Source organism: Gymnoscopelus braueri (genome assembly GCF_963280865.1).
Source record: "Gymnoscopelus braueri genome assembly, chromosome: 6".
NCBI lineage: Eukaryota > Metazoa > Chordata > Actinopteri > Myctophiformes > Myctophidae > Gymnoscopelus > Gymnoscopelus braueri.
This window is the reverse complement of record NC_137607.1, coordinates 22542195-22556223: the sequence shown is the minus strand read 5'-3', so window position 1 is coordinate 22556223 and position 14029 is coordinate 22542195. Positions and strand designations below refer to the sequence as shown.

At 43.5% G+C, this 14029-nt stretch overlaps 1 protein-coding gene across 1 annotated transcript in view; it reads left to right on the top strand.

The window, feature by feature from the left end:
* The window catches only part of agbl4 (AGBL carboxypeptidase 4), a gene marked incomplete at both ends in the record, with an annotated part of 472442 nt that extends 464001 nt beyond the window's left edge, over window positions 1-8441 (top strand). The window contains 2 exons of the mRNA XM_080430494.1: window positions 7391-7484; window positions 8333-8441. Of these exons, the coding sequence (XP_080286620.1) occupies window positions 7391-7484; window positions 8333-8441 (203 nt within the window). The remainder of the gene's footprint in view (window positions 1-7390; window positions 7485-8332) is intronic.
* Window positions 8442-14029: the final 5588 nt, after the last annotated feature.

The following is a 14029-nucleotide window of genomic DNA, read 5'->3' as shown; positions in this document are numbered from 1 at the left end:
ATGAGCGTTTCATGTTACCGTATGTATACGATACACACACACGTGCGCACGCTCCTCGTCTGTCTGTGGTGAGATGTGTCTGACAAGGCACTGACACCCAGCCACACGCCACGCCGCTCCATGACAGCGGGGCTCCGTCAGGGACGCACGCGTGAATACCACAGCTGCCAATGAACGCATCACACGCATCACTGAGGCGTGTGAGATGCTCCAATGGACGGCATGTGACAAGAATGCAAATCACTTAGCCTGGAGGTAAATATGCTCCATTACCACCAGCATCGCACGTCACGTGTACTGTAACACGCGCACGTCGTGCTTATACTGTGTGTGTGTGTGTGTGTGTGTGTGTGTGTGTGTGTGTGTGTGTGTGTGTGTGTGTGTGTGTGTGTGTGTGTGTGTGTGTGTGTGTGTGTTTTGGGCCTGATGAAGAAAGGTTGCGACAAACTTGCGGCATTAATACAATTGTTTGGGAGCTTTAAACCTGTGTGCGGATGTTTTAACCTTTTTTCTGTGTGTTTTGCACAGCCTGTGTCACTGTCATCAAGAGAACCTTATGAGCACTGTCCTTGGGTAACACGCGCAAGTACCTGTCAGCTGGGAACTATGTCAGTACTCATTATCATTAGTACTTAGCGTGGATGATGGCAGACACACCAACTTGGGAGAGTTCAGAGATCTCTCAAGTGGTCTTTTTTTTTTTTTTTTACCACTGAGCTAATAGAGCCTGATGCCTGCTTACTTGTTCTGGGGAGAAATTGAATTTTTTTTTCAAACCAGAAACAGGATTGTGTCAAAGGTCGTGTCCAACCTAGACACAGGATCTAAATGTCTCAGCAGAAGAGAAGGGAGACCAAATACAACCCCCCCCCCCCCATTGTATAAGTTATATTGTATTACCATACAGATAAAATAACATTTTATTCACAATTTAGTTTGACCTAATAGAGCTTTAAGTAGAATTTACATGCGTAAAAGAAGACGAAAGGCTCCACCCACTGGACTGCATATTATTAACCATAGGATTCCTTACAAACTTCTAGAACTTTTGCTTATATTCCATCACGTCAATTTGAACGGGGCCTTCGTCTGCTCAGGGAGGAAGGATGTGCGTTTTCTTTTGGGGGCTTAATACATGTCCCTCTCTCTGTATTGCTGTTGTTGACCTGTCACTTAATTAGCATTGCTAATTAGTTCTCCACATGTCCCCTTGGTGACAGGTCCTGTCAGCGGGCTGTATTGATGAATCCAGTGTCCCCCTCGTTTGTCTCCTCGTTAGCCCCTGTCTGATCGGGACAAGATTCCACCGTCGCCTTGTCCTCTTTGTCATTGTCTTGTTGTCCGTCTGTCCGTCCGTCAGCTCGTCCGCTCGTCTCTCAGGGCCGCGGCACCAGGGAGCATTACGCCCGAAAGCCTTTAAATGCCGCCATCGACGGTAAACAGCTGCGGTAAACAAATCATGATGTCCATTTCTCCGTTGTCTCGTTTGTCCCTTCCCTCATCAGCACCTAGGGTGTCGTGCCCTTGAGCTGTGACAAAGGCCCGCTATCGATTGGACACGAGCCGAGTGTGTACTGAGATATTAAAGAGTCTTACACACCTGGCAGACGGGGCGCTGACGGGATGCAGTTTCCTCATCTCATGTAAACAACTCCCGTGACCTCTCTCTCTAGATCAGATCATGATCAGAGATTGTTGATGCTGTTTTTGACATGATGTGAAGTCAGAGGTTCAGCATAACATCTGTGAGGTCTTACAAGTTACTTAAGTACAATTTTGAGGTACTTTTACTTTACTTATTAGTATTAAAATGTTTCGATCCTATATTAACATTGGATTAAGGGAGGACCGGCCAGCTGGAAGCCGCTGTGGAAACACCATTCCATAACGAGCGAGACCAAATCGCGGATCTACAACACCTCAGTTCTCTACATCCTTCTCTATGGAGCAGAAACCTGGCCTCTCAACAAGACCCTGGCTGACAGAATTGACCGCTTTGACACCAGAGCGCTGCGCACAATAGAGGGGATAAAATGTCAAGATCGAGTCTCCAACAACACCACACTGCGGGAACGCACCCAACAGCTGGCAGCACAGCGCCGGATGCGCTGGTACGGCCACGTCAACAGACTCCCCCCCCCCTGAACCCACTACACACGCTATCCTCCACTTCCATCCAAAAGCTGCTGGCTGGAAACACCCCCACGGTGCCCCCCGGCCCCCGCACTCGTTGGATTGATGCCATCACCAGAGACTTACTTACATCAAATGGGCTTGTCGCTGGCTGAAGCCGAGCCCCTAGCACTTGACCGACCCAAATGGAGAAGATTGGTGAAGCTGATTGTCTCTACGTATGGTGTCACGCAAATGGCCTGATGATGATGAAGACCGGCCGGCGGGCGGACCTCTGACATCACGCTCATGTCACCATGACTCAGCCATAACCATATAAGGAGTTCCCAATGCAGCTATGCCCAAATATGGAGTGTGTTATAACGTGTCGTCATGGCATCAGGCACAAACAAATCAGTCAGCTACATATATGGGCACAAAAGGGGGCATGCCCATATGGATGACATCAGGTATCTCCATATTTGGGCATTAAAGGGACAAGGACTGACAGATACAGAGATCTCCATATATGGGCATATCAGTTGGATAGGCGGCGCGACGTAGGTGAACCTCTAGTACTTTATACTTCTACTCCACTGCATCTCTGAGGCAAATGTTGCACTTTTTACTCCACAATGAATTGAAAAGTTTAGTTACAAGATACTTTGTAGATTTAGATTATTATTACAAAACATACATTAACCACTTAGCCCTATACTTTGGCTATTAAAAAATTGCCGATCTACAAGTAGATCTGCTTTGACAAATTTTGAAACTATTGAGCGCTTTTACTTTTGTTACTTTAATACTTTAAAGGTTTCATGACGTTCAGTTTTACCACACATTAAAAGTCTTTGTCATGGTCCTTCAAACGTGTATAGAAAGTTTTAACAAAAAATTCCACTCCATTGATCCATTGCAGGTGTTTTTCTCTCACATTTGTAAAGCCTTTTCAACTGCAATGAAAAAAGAAATCTTTGCCTGCGGGTGTCGCTGGTGAGGGATTTTGCTTGTCAATCATCGCCTCTGCTCCGCCCCCCCCAAAGGAAAGGATAGGGGAGGGGAGGGGCGAGGAGGAGAGTGGGCGAGATTAATCGGCTGTGACCTCACTGCCGAAGGGCCAAGCTCAGATTACTTTTCAGCCTAATTATTCAGAAAACCCCAGACCACAGAAAATCCACTGAATGTCCAAAGTTAAAAAATTTTGGGCTTAATTGAGGTCATAAAACCCCCCAAAAAACATAAAAAATTAAAAAAGTGAAAATGAATGTCATAGAACCTTTAAGTATATTTTGATGCCATTCTTTTTTGTACTCACTCAATAACATTTTCAATACAGGACTTTTACTTTTACTTAATATTTCTACATTTTAGTATTGCCACTTTACATAAAAAAAAGAAATGTGACCACTGTGGAAAAGGATTGAATTGACTTACATCAATCTGAGTTTAGTTTATGACTGAGAAATTAATGCAGGAGCAGATTTTGTTTTCTCTGGATCTCTCCACCTCCTTCCCACTACTGTCAACCTAAGCCACAGCCCTCTGACTGTTACCTGGCTCGCCTGCAACCTCGCTTCCCGCTGCAGTGGCAGCAGAGCCACGTTCAAGCCCCTCTTATTGCCCCTGGACGTGGGCCAGAACCAGCTGAACAGGGCATCCTCTGTTTCCCCCTACTGTTCGTCCCACTGATGAAGTTCTCCTTCAGAAGCCGCCCGTCTATCATGAAACTCCTGTAATAGACACTGAGTCGTGACAAGCCAAGCTGAGAGGCCATCTGCGCGCGCTGGGTTCCGGGAGCTATTTCTGTCGCCGAGCGCGGCTGGTCAGAGAGTTCAGGGCTGGCACCAGCCTCTCTGTTGATCACACAGAAGGGAGGGAAACACAGAAAACTTTTCTGGAGGTCACAGCGAAGATGTCAAGGGTACATGCGAAAGGCAGCGCGCGCGCGTTTTTGTGTGTGTGTTGTTCATTTTTTAAAGCAGATTATGACCAGTTAATGTGTATGCTTTTGCCCATTTGGTTGTGAACTAGGAGTTTACGTCAAAGTACTGTATAAATATAACATATAAAACCACTTGACTTGCAAAGAAATATAGCAGATTGTAAGGTTAATACACTAATACACGCATGTGTACGCATGCATGCTCCTCTCCGCTCTGATCCAGGAGTTGCAGACAGACAGCCAGATGGGGTGTAAACACAGATTCTGGAGTCACGCAGAGAGAGTTGCCATCAGCCTGCTGAGTGAAGAATGAAGACCCACAGAGACACTCCCAACACACAAACACGAGCTCGCTCTCACAGGCCAAGGTGACAGACTGGCCACGGTGCAGAGGCTCACTCACAGGGGCTGACTTTTACAGGCAACACCCATGTGCACGTGTGCTGCTGCTAGGGTTCATCGGTGCATTTGTGTGTTGTTGTGCGAGCCATAATAAGAAACATAGAGGGCAGGTCGACGCCCAGACAGCCCATTTCAGGCCAAGGATGGATGGTGTATAAGTTAACAGCATCGGACAATAGCTTTTCACCTATATATAGCAACCAAGATATATGTGGCACCGGTCAATTTCTTTTGACCATCAGAACAAATTGGAAAAATAAAAATAAAAACCTGACTGAATCACTGCCTCATTTTTCCCTCCCCGTTTCCTCTGTAGGCCAGTTGTTTCAATCACAGGGGTGTGACAGACAGACAGGCCCGGGCAGGGCCATACAGGCTATATCTGAGCATCAACAAGGTAATGACAGGGAAAAGGTGACAGATTATGTCTCTGTGTTGTTCCATCATGGGATATACAGCCTGGTGAAGAATGGAGGTAGCTGTTCTGAACATCAATGCACAGCGACAGGAAAATGGCTATGTCTTTTAACCCAATCAAACCGGGAACACATTATGTGTTACCACTTTCTCCATATTTTATACGTTGGCAATTCAAAAATAGCAGATATACAAGCTCATAGCGCGGCACCGAGTGCCGCGCTATGAGCTTGTAGATCTGCTATTTTTGAAAAATCGTGAAAATGTGTGCAAATCTTTGAATATGTATATTTTCAAAGCGAACATTTGTAACTCAAATCTTAGCTTCTGGAGGTCGCTGGAACAAAAATATTTAACAAATGTTCGCTTTTAATAGAAAATATATATTCAAAGATTTGCAAAAAAAAATGCAGATCTACAAGCTCGTAGCGCGGCACTCGGTGCCGCGCTACGAGCTTGTATATCTGCTGTTTTTGAATAGCCAAAGTATAAAATAATGGCTATGGCTAAAATCTAAAATGACACAGATGTGTTCCCGGATTGAATGGGTTAATGATTGAATACAGATGGATGGATGGATGGATGGGTGGCTTGACAGGTGGATGGGGGTAATGCGGACGGATGGAAGCATGAATAGGTGAGTGGATGGATAGATACGAGATGATTGAATTCATAGATAGATGTATCATGAATACAATAAGGGTTTTCCAGGTTGGATGGATGATGGGTGGGGTAGGTGGAAGGATAGATAATGTGCAAATGGAGGGAAAACGATGGATTGGAGACGGATAGGCGTTTTGTCACTTGGCTTGAGTCAAAAATGAATTCCAGTGCTTACACGGTCCGTCCGTCTGTATTTGTATTTGCTAAATCCTCGATTGGGGACATTGTTTGGTATTCCTGCAGTTCTCCCTCTTTCATCATTACGGGAACCAGATTGTCATCATTACTTGGCCCGGTGGCCTAATGATCACAGGCCTAGCAACAGCACTCGCAGAGGCCCACACTGTTTTATACAAGTGAAGTTATTGATATTGTCTCTAATGTGGTGAGTGGGGATTGGGCGGGTGATGTGTGCGACCATGCATTCACCTGTGAATTTTAACCCATTAAGACCGGGAACGCATCATCTGTGTCATTTTTAGATTAATTTGGGCTATTCAAAAACAGCAGATATTCAAGCTCATAGTGCGGCACCGAGTACTGCGCTACGAGCTTGTAGGTCTGAAAAAATATATAATAATTGTGACAATTTGTCCAAATCTTTGAATATATAAAAAAAAAATCAAAGCAAACATTTGTAACTCAAATCTTTGCTTCTACAAATGTCTTCTAAATCCTAACAGTTTTTAATTTTTTTAACTTATGTTGCTATAATATCAGTGGTTCTCAAACTTTTTCCATGTCAAGGACCCCCAAAATGATATGTATTTGGCCGCGGATCCCCATCTTAAAATATGTTGTTCCAGGGAGCCCCAGAAGCAAAGATTTCAGTAAAAAAATGTGGCTTTAAAAAATATATATATATTTTTAAAGCCAACATTTTATATATATTCAAAGATTTGCACAAATATTCCACGATTTTTCGAAAATAGCGGATCTACAAGCCCATAGCGCGGCACTCGGTGCTGCGCTATGGGCTTGCAGATCTGCTATTTTTGAATAGCCAAAGAAAAATCTAAAAATTACACCACACAGATATGCGTCCCCGGGTCTGAATGGGTTAATAAGGTCTCAGCAGTAAGTAATTGCTACTGTGTGATTCATGCCAGCCTCATGCATTTGGCTGACTGGACTGAAATGCAGTTGATTTAGCTTCACTTAGTGCACAACACATAGAGTGTTGTCCCCACAGGATTTACACTGCACATTTCTCCACCCGCGCTTTACTACACCCGTGCTTATTTACTGCAACCGACTAGGTGTGCACGAGGAAAGAAACTATGGGGCCCTTTTTGAATCAGGTTGATTCATACTTTTGTCCAGCATCAAAAGATTTAGTGTTGTGTGAAACAACAAATGTATCTGAATATGTCATGCAAATCTAAATCACACAAATTAAAAATATTTGTATATATCTTCTGTGTAGCACTCCTTCTACAGTAGGCCTCAGACTTGAATTTCTTTCTTCTTTTTTTTGGGTCATGTTTTTGAATTACGGTCGCGACAGGAGACGTTGAGGTGTAGGGTCCATTTGGTTCCATTTGTACACTCTCAGAGTTAAATAAATATACAGTAGATTTTACAATAAAATGAGGTCCCAGAGATAGAGATGCCATTAAGTCCGTGGCCCTAATGCATGTCCAACTGGGGGTCCTTGAAATTAAGATGTTTGAAAATCACTGGTAGAGCCGTAAAAATCTTCTCTTATGGGGGTCCTTGGCATATCTTTTCAAATGGGGGTCCACGGGCTAATAAGTGTCAATGTGTAGGTCCTTGACATGACAAGGTTTGAGAACCACTGGTGTAGGTAAAGCAAACTAGATGATCAGCCTTAACTCCCTGCCTTCTCAGACATGAAACTGGGCCGGAATGTGGCCAGAACCTTCCTCGATTACTACAAACTCAACAACCTCATCAAGGACAACAGACCGGTTCATATTCAAAGGTAATCAAATACAAATAAAAATCCACATAAACACAGATATATTATATGTGTATTTTCTGTAATGGACTTGTATGCAGCGTGTGACTGTAAATGACATGTACATGATGCAATTTGTATGCAATGTCTTGTCTCGCCGTTTGCTGAATTACGCTCTACGGATGCGTACTGCTGCTGCCATGTCAGGAAAGGTTTTAACGAGACACGTGATACCATATCACGTTATAATGTGATATTATCACGTAGGTATCTCATAAAAAAAAGATTTCATTTTTAGATTTCTTTGGCTATTCAAAAATAGCAGATATACAAGCTCATAGTGCGGCACCGAGTGCCGCACTATGAGCTTGTAGATCTGCTATTTTTGAAAAATTGTGAAAACTCGTGGCAAAATCTTGGATTTTATATTTTTTAAAGTGAACATTTGTAAAATATTTAGTTCCAGGAACCCCCAGAAGCAAAGATTTGAGTTACAAATGTCCACACATTTTTTTTAATTCAAATATTTGCACAACTTTTCAAGATTTTTCAAAAATAGCAGATATACAAGCTCGTATTGAGCTTGTATATTTGCTATTTTTTAATAGCCCAACGAAATCTTAAAATTACACAGAGATGCGTTCCAAGTCTTAGAGTTAATGAAGAATCCTTGTGTGTGTGTGTGTGTGTGTGTGTGTGTGTGTGTGTGTGTGTGTGTGTGTGTGTGTGTGTGTGTGTGTGTGTGTGTGTGTGTGTGTGTGTGTGTGTGTGTGTGTGTGTGTGTGTGTGCACACACGTGTGCGTGCGTGTGTGTGTGTGTGTGTGTGTGTGTCTGTGTCTGTGTGTGTCTGCGCGTGTGCGTGTGTCACCAGTCCTGAAGTGTTTTCCCATGCAGGTAATGGTAGCGGGAAGGGCAACAGGGGTGACAGAGAGAAAGCCAACACTGAGAAGGAGAGGAAGAGCGCAGGTGTCAGACAGTAGAGACACCCACAAACAGACACAAAGCCTGGACATTTATTAAATGCAGAGCACCAGAACGGACGCATCCTTCACAAGTCATCACCTTCAGAAGCAAGCGCTACCACTTTCTTGGGCTATAAAGACAGTTTTCATAACCGTTTCTTCTTCCATTTCGTATGAGGAATGTGTTGTACAGCTTATAAAGTGCTCTGTCACCAGAGCAAGTTGGTCCAGTGTTATGTGTATATCGTGGTTATACAATTTGTACAAAGTGGAATATTACGGGCAGGGCAGGCATACCTACTCACCAAGCCATCTACGCTTTAGAGGCCATAGATAGATAGATAGGTAGATAGATAGATAAATATATAGGTAGATAGATAGATAGATGGATAGATACATAGATAGGTAGATAGATAGATAGATAGATAGGTAGATAGATAGATAGATAGGTAGATAGGTAGATAGATAGATAGATAGATAGATAGATAGATAGATAGATAGATAGGTAGATAAATCCACCGCCCCCACGCTGTGGGGGAAATTCAGGCGCTAGAGGCAACACAGCAGTTTAAGTTAGATATACAGGGCATTAGAATTACTTTAAGATACATTTATAGGAAGAGTAACATCTTCAATATAGACGCCATCAATTATTAATGAAGAGTATACAAACGTATGCCTCCCGATACAATCTTCCCGCCTGACGCGGAACGAGACTGTTCCAGTGTTCAAGGCTTTCATTCGGCAGCTCCTCTCTCGCTTTCACTAAAAAGTGCTTTTACGTTATCTAGGCTGCAGCCTATAGTATATTCTAATGCTATTTTGGCCTTTAACATAGATGAGGATGCCAGTTGTTTTCCTGTATGCATGAGTATCTATTTCTGACTAGTTTTCATGATTATTTTAGTACATGTTGTTACTTTGACGTTTTGGACATTTAAATGTTGTAGCCTGTGTAGGACCCACCTCGCCCTCTCTCTTAAAGCAATACAGATTATTGAAGAACACTTTGATAATGTAGGGTAGTGGTTCTCAAAGTGGGGTCCGGTGGAGGGACCCCCAGGAGTCCTTGAGACAGTTCCGAAGGGTTGATAGTGAGGAACCAAATCCCGTACGGTTCTGCAACTCTCTCTGAGACTGTACAAATGGAACCAAATGGACCCTTACGGGTCTGTAACTCTGAGAGTGTACAAATGGAACCAAATGGACCCTTACGGTCCATTTGGTTCCATTTGTACACTCTCAGAGTTAGGGGGTCCATGGCCTAATAATGTATTAAAATGTTTGAGAACCACTGATGTGGACTATGACACATTCACTTGTGTCATTAGTTTACATGGCAAGGTCTTTTGTTTATTAAAAATAACATGGTGGAGTGAATGTGTGAATGCTGTGATTAAGAATGTTTTTTGTATTATCTGAAATGAAATAAACAGATGAATGTGAAAGCTTATTTTTGAAACCTGTGATAGCTTTTTTGAATTTTCATGAAAAGGGAGATTTTTTGAAATATTTACTGTAGTTGTGCGCAGTGATGGAAAGTAACTAAATAAATTACCTTTATTCAAGTTCTGTACTCCGCTACATTTCAGAGGCAAATATTGTGGCCGACTATTTACTCCATTACATTCTCCAATTATTTGACAGCTTTGTTTAGATTATAAAATATGAATTGATCAATTAAGCCCTATTTTATACTTATACTATTTTTTAATCAGGTAACATTTGAATACAGGACTATTACTTGTAAGTAACAGAGTACTTCTACATTAGCAGTGTTCAGTCAGCAAATATAACGGAGCAAATATAAGACTTCCGGTGGACGATCTCTTCAGAATAAGAGTACCCTCTAGAGTAAAAAGAAACCATTGAAAAACGGTTCATTTGCACATTAAAACTATAAATTAAGCATTTAAACGAAGCTATATATCACATATTATGTTTCTGTGTAACAAAAACGGATTTAAAACATTAATTATTCATCTAAATTGATAGATGCTGTTCAAAGGAGTGCATAGCCTATACAAATTGGACACTGGACAGGAGACGGTGCTTAGTGCCGGAACTTCTGAGGTACGCACGCGTTCGGGGAGACCCCCTCTACACAGCCACACTCTCCGCTAAGCGGCACTAAGGTGTAAAAAAAAGTGGCGGGCCGTCCAGTGAGGTCAAGGGTCAGAAAAGGGCCCTTTTCAGTGCATAGCCTATACAAATTGGACACTGGACAGGAGACGGTGCTTAGTGCCGGAACTTCTGAGGTACGCACGCGTTCGGGGAGACCCCCTCTACACAGCCACACTCTCCGCTAAGCGGCACTAAGGTGTAAAAAAAAGTGGCGGGCCGTCCAGTGAGGTCAAGGGTCAGAAAAGGGCCCTTTTCAGTGCATAGCCTATACAAATTGGACACTGGACAGGAGACGGTGCTTAGTGCCGGAACTTCTGAGGTACGCACGCGTTCGGGGAGACCCCCTCTACACAGCCACACTCTCCGCTAAGCGGCACTAAGGTGTAAAAAAAAGTGGCGGGCCGTCCAGTGAGGTCAAGGGTCAGAAAAGGGCCCTTTTCAGTGCATAGCCTATACAAATTGGACACTGGACAGGAGACGGTGCTTAGTGCCGGAACTTCTGAGGTACGCACGCGTTCGGGGAGACCCCCTCTACACAGCCACACTCTCCGCTAAGCGGCACTAAGGTGTAAAAAAAAGTGGCGGGCCGTCCAGTGAGGTCAAGGGTCAGAAAAGGGCCCTTTTCAGTGCATAGCCTATACAAATTGGACACTGGACAGGAGACGGTGCTTAGTGCCGGAACTTCTGAGGTACGCACGCGTTCGGGGAGACCCCCTCTACACAGCCACACTCTCCGCTAAGCGGCACTAAGGTGTAAAAAAAAGTGGCGGGCCGTCCAGTGAGGTCAAGGGTCAGAAAAGGGCCCTTTTCAGTGCATAGCCTATACAAATTGGACACTGGACAGGAGACGGTGCTTAGTGCCGGAACTTCTGAGGTACGCACGCGTTCGGGGAGACCCCCTCTACACAGCCACACTCTCCGCTAAGCGGCACTAAGGTGTAAAAAAAAGTGGCGGGCCGTCCAGTGAGGTCAAGGGTCAGAAAAGGGCCCTTTTCAGTGCATAGCCTATACAAATTGGACACTGGACAGGAGACGGTGCTTAGTGCCGGAACTTCTGAGGTACGCACGCGTTCGGGGAGACCCCCTCTACACAGCCACACTCTCCGCTAAGCGGCACTAAGGTGTAAAAAAAAGTGGCGGGCCGTCCAGTGAGGTCAAGGGTCAGAAAAGGGCCCTTTTCAGTGCATAGCCTATACAAATTGGACACTGGACAGGAGACGGTGCTTAGTGCCGGAACTTCTGAGGTACGCACGCGTTCGGGGAGACCCCCTCTACACAGCCACACTCTCCGCTAAGCGGCACTAAGGTGTAAAAAAAAGTGGCGGGCCGTCCAGTGAGGTCAAGGGTCAGAAAAGGGCCCTTTTCAGTGCATAGCCTATACAAATTGGACACTGGACAGGAGACGGTGCTTAGTGCCGGAACTTCTGAGGTACGCACGCGTTCGGGGAGACCCCCTCTACACAGCCACACTCTCCGCTAAGCGGCACTAAGGTGTAAAAAAAAGTGGCGGGCCGTCCAGTGAGGTCAAGGGTCTCAGCTGTGGCGGCAGAGTTCTCTTTTTGTTCCACTCTTCTACAGGTGGTGGGTGTGGACGCTGTGATGCCTGTGATATCCTGTAGCCTACTTTGGCAATGAAATCTATGGCTGACTGCTTGTATAGTGAGCGTATGCGCTGTATACATTCGTCAATTCTGTGTTTCTCATTTCGTAAAAGCAACACTTTTGTGTTTTTGAACATGGCCTCACTAATAGCTGTGCTTTTCTTACCATGGTTTATTTGTGCAGCATAGGCTCCAGAGAATCGCTGCAAATCACCTGAGAGTAGATCTGACCATATTGGAATAGTTGGGAGGAAGTTTGAGAACAGTTTGTTTAAAATAGTTTCTCCATGGTATTGATTTTCACCTGTGTCATTGCTGGTTTTAATTGTATTATTGGCTGTAGCCCTTAGTTGTTCAAAATAGTCTTTGAAGGGAGATGTACCTTCACAAACATCAGCAGTCAAGTCAAATATATCATCAACCGCAGTGTCATATGAATTGTCTTGTCGATCATGCTCTTTATCAATAATTCCTGCAATTCCTGGCAGCTTCTGTGTTTCATCCTCAATGCGGCCAAGACTAGCTGCCACCTCGCTGGAGTTCCTTTTGCTACCAAGTACAATACAAGCAGCAGATACTATATTACCTGCTTGTTTCAGTGTTTTGGCATTAACTAAAGCGCTGAAGATGAACATAGCCAACTTAAACCTACAATCTCTAGTATTGTACTGTTGTTTGCAAATGTGACTTGCCTGTTTCATCAGATGACTCTTACATGCTCTTATGGTACAAAAATTCAAATCTTTGCTATCTGCCTTTCCATTCACTATTCTCCAGCAGCGTAACAAGTACATTTTCATGCTATCTCCATTGAAGATATGCATACTGGCTTTCAAAAGCACTATGGACCTATCACTATTAATCTGCATGGGTGTTGTGTTGGCACCAAATATCTCCTTCTCTTTGCACCTCAATTCCGTGAGGAGCTCCTCTACAGCAGTCTGGGTGTGTTGTTCACTGATCATAAATGCTACAGGAGTTGAAGCGGACGAAGTGGATGAACTTACTACAATCTCATAATACAAAATCCTTTTCTTTGTTAGTTTACTCTTAATGATTCCCCCAGTGGCATCCCATGATGCAGCGCTGTCCTTAATCACATCGTGCCACAGTCTCACTCCTGCTTCACTAAAACATATAACCTTAAGGGGACTAACTTTAATAAGTTGAATGAATCCTTTTACAACTACACTTTCTGTGTCTTCATCTTCCCAGTCAGCTTTCAGTAGGCGCAGAGCTGTAATCTCATCATCATTCATCCAGCTTAGTTTGCGATGTTCATGTTTGACCTTTCTAAACGGAGCGGAGTCTTATTCTGGATTTGATTATGGCTCGTTAATCAGTGGAGACAAAGACATTCCATTCAGAAGGGCCTTCTTCCACACACACACACACACACACACACACACACACACACACACACACACACACACTTATACACTGCTCAAAGAAATGTTTTCATGAACTGTACAGTACATACTGCTAACAAAAACTGCTCAAAGGAATTAAGGGATCAAAGTGTTCCCTTTATTTTTTTGAGCAGTGTAGGCCTATATATATATATATATATATATATATATATATATATATATATATATATATATATATATATATATATATACATACACACACTTGAAATATATTAGTCATCTTTTGTTTTAAGAAACATATATATGTGCCCTAATTACTAATACCACATCACTAAGTAATGTTTTTCTTTATAATTTAACATTTTTACTTTGAAATGTAGTGACATTTAGTGAAAATGACCATTTCCATTTTAATGTGCTTAATTTTTTACACACACGCACGCACACACGCGCACACACACACACACACACACACACACACACACACACACACACACACACACACACACAC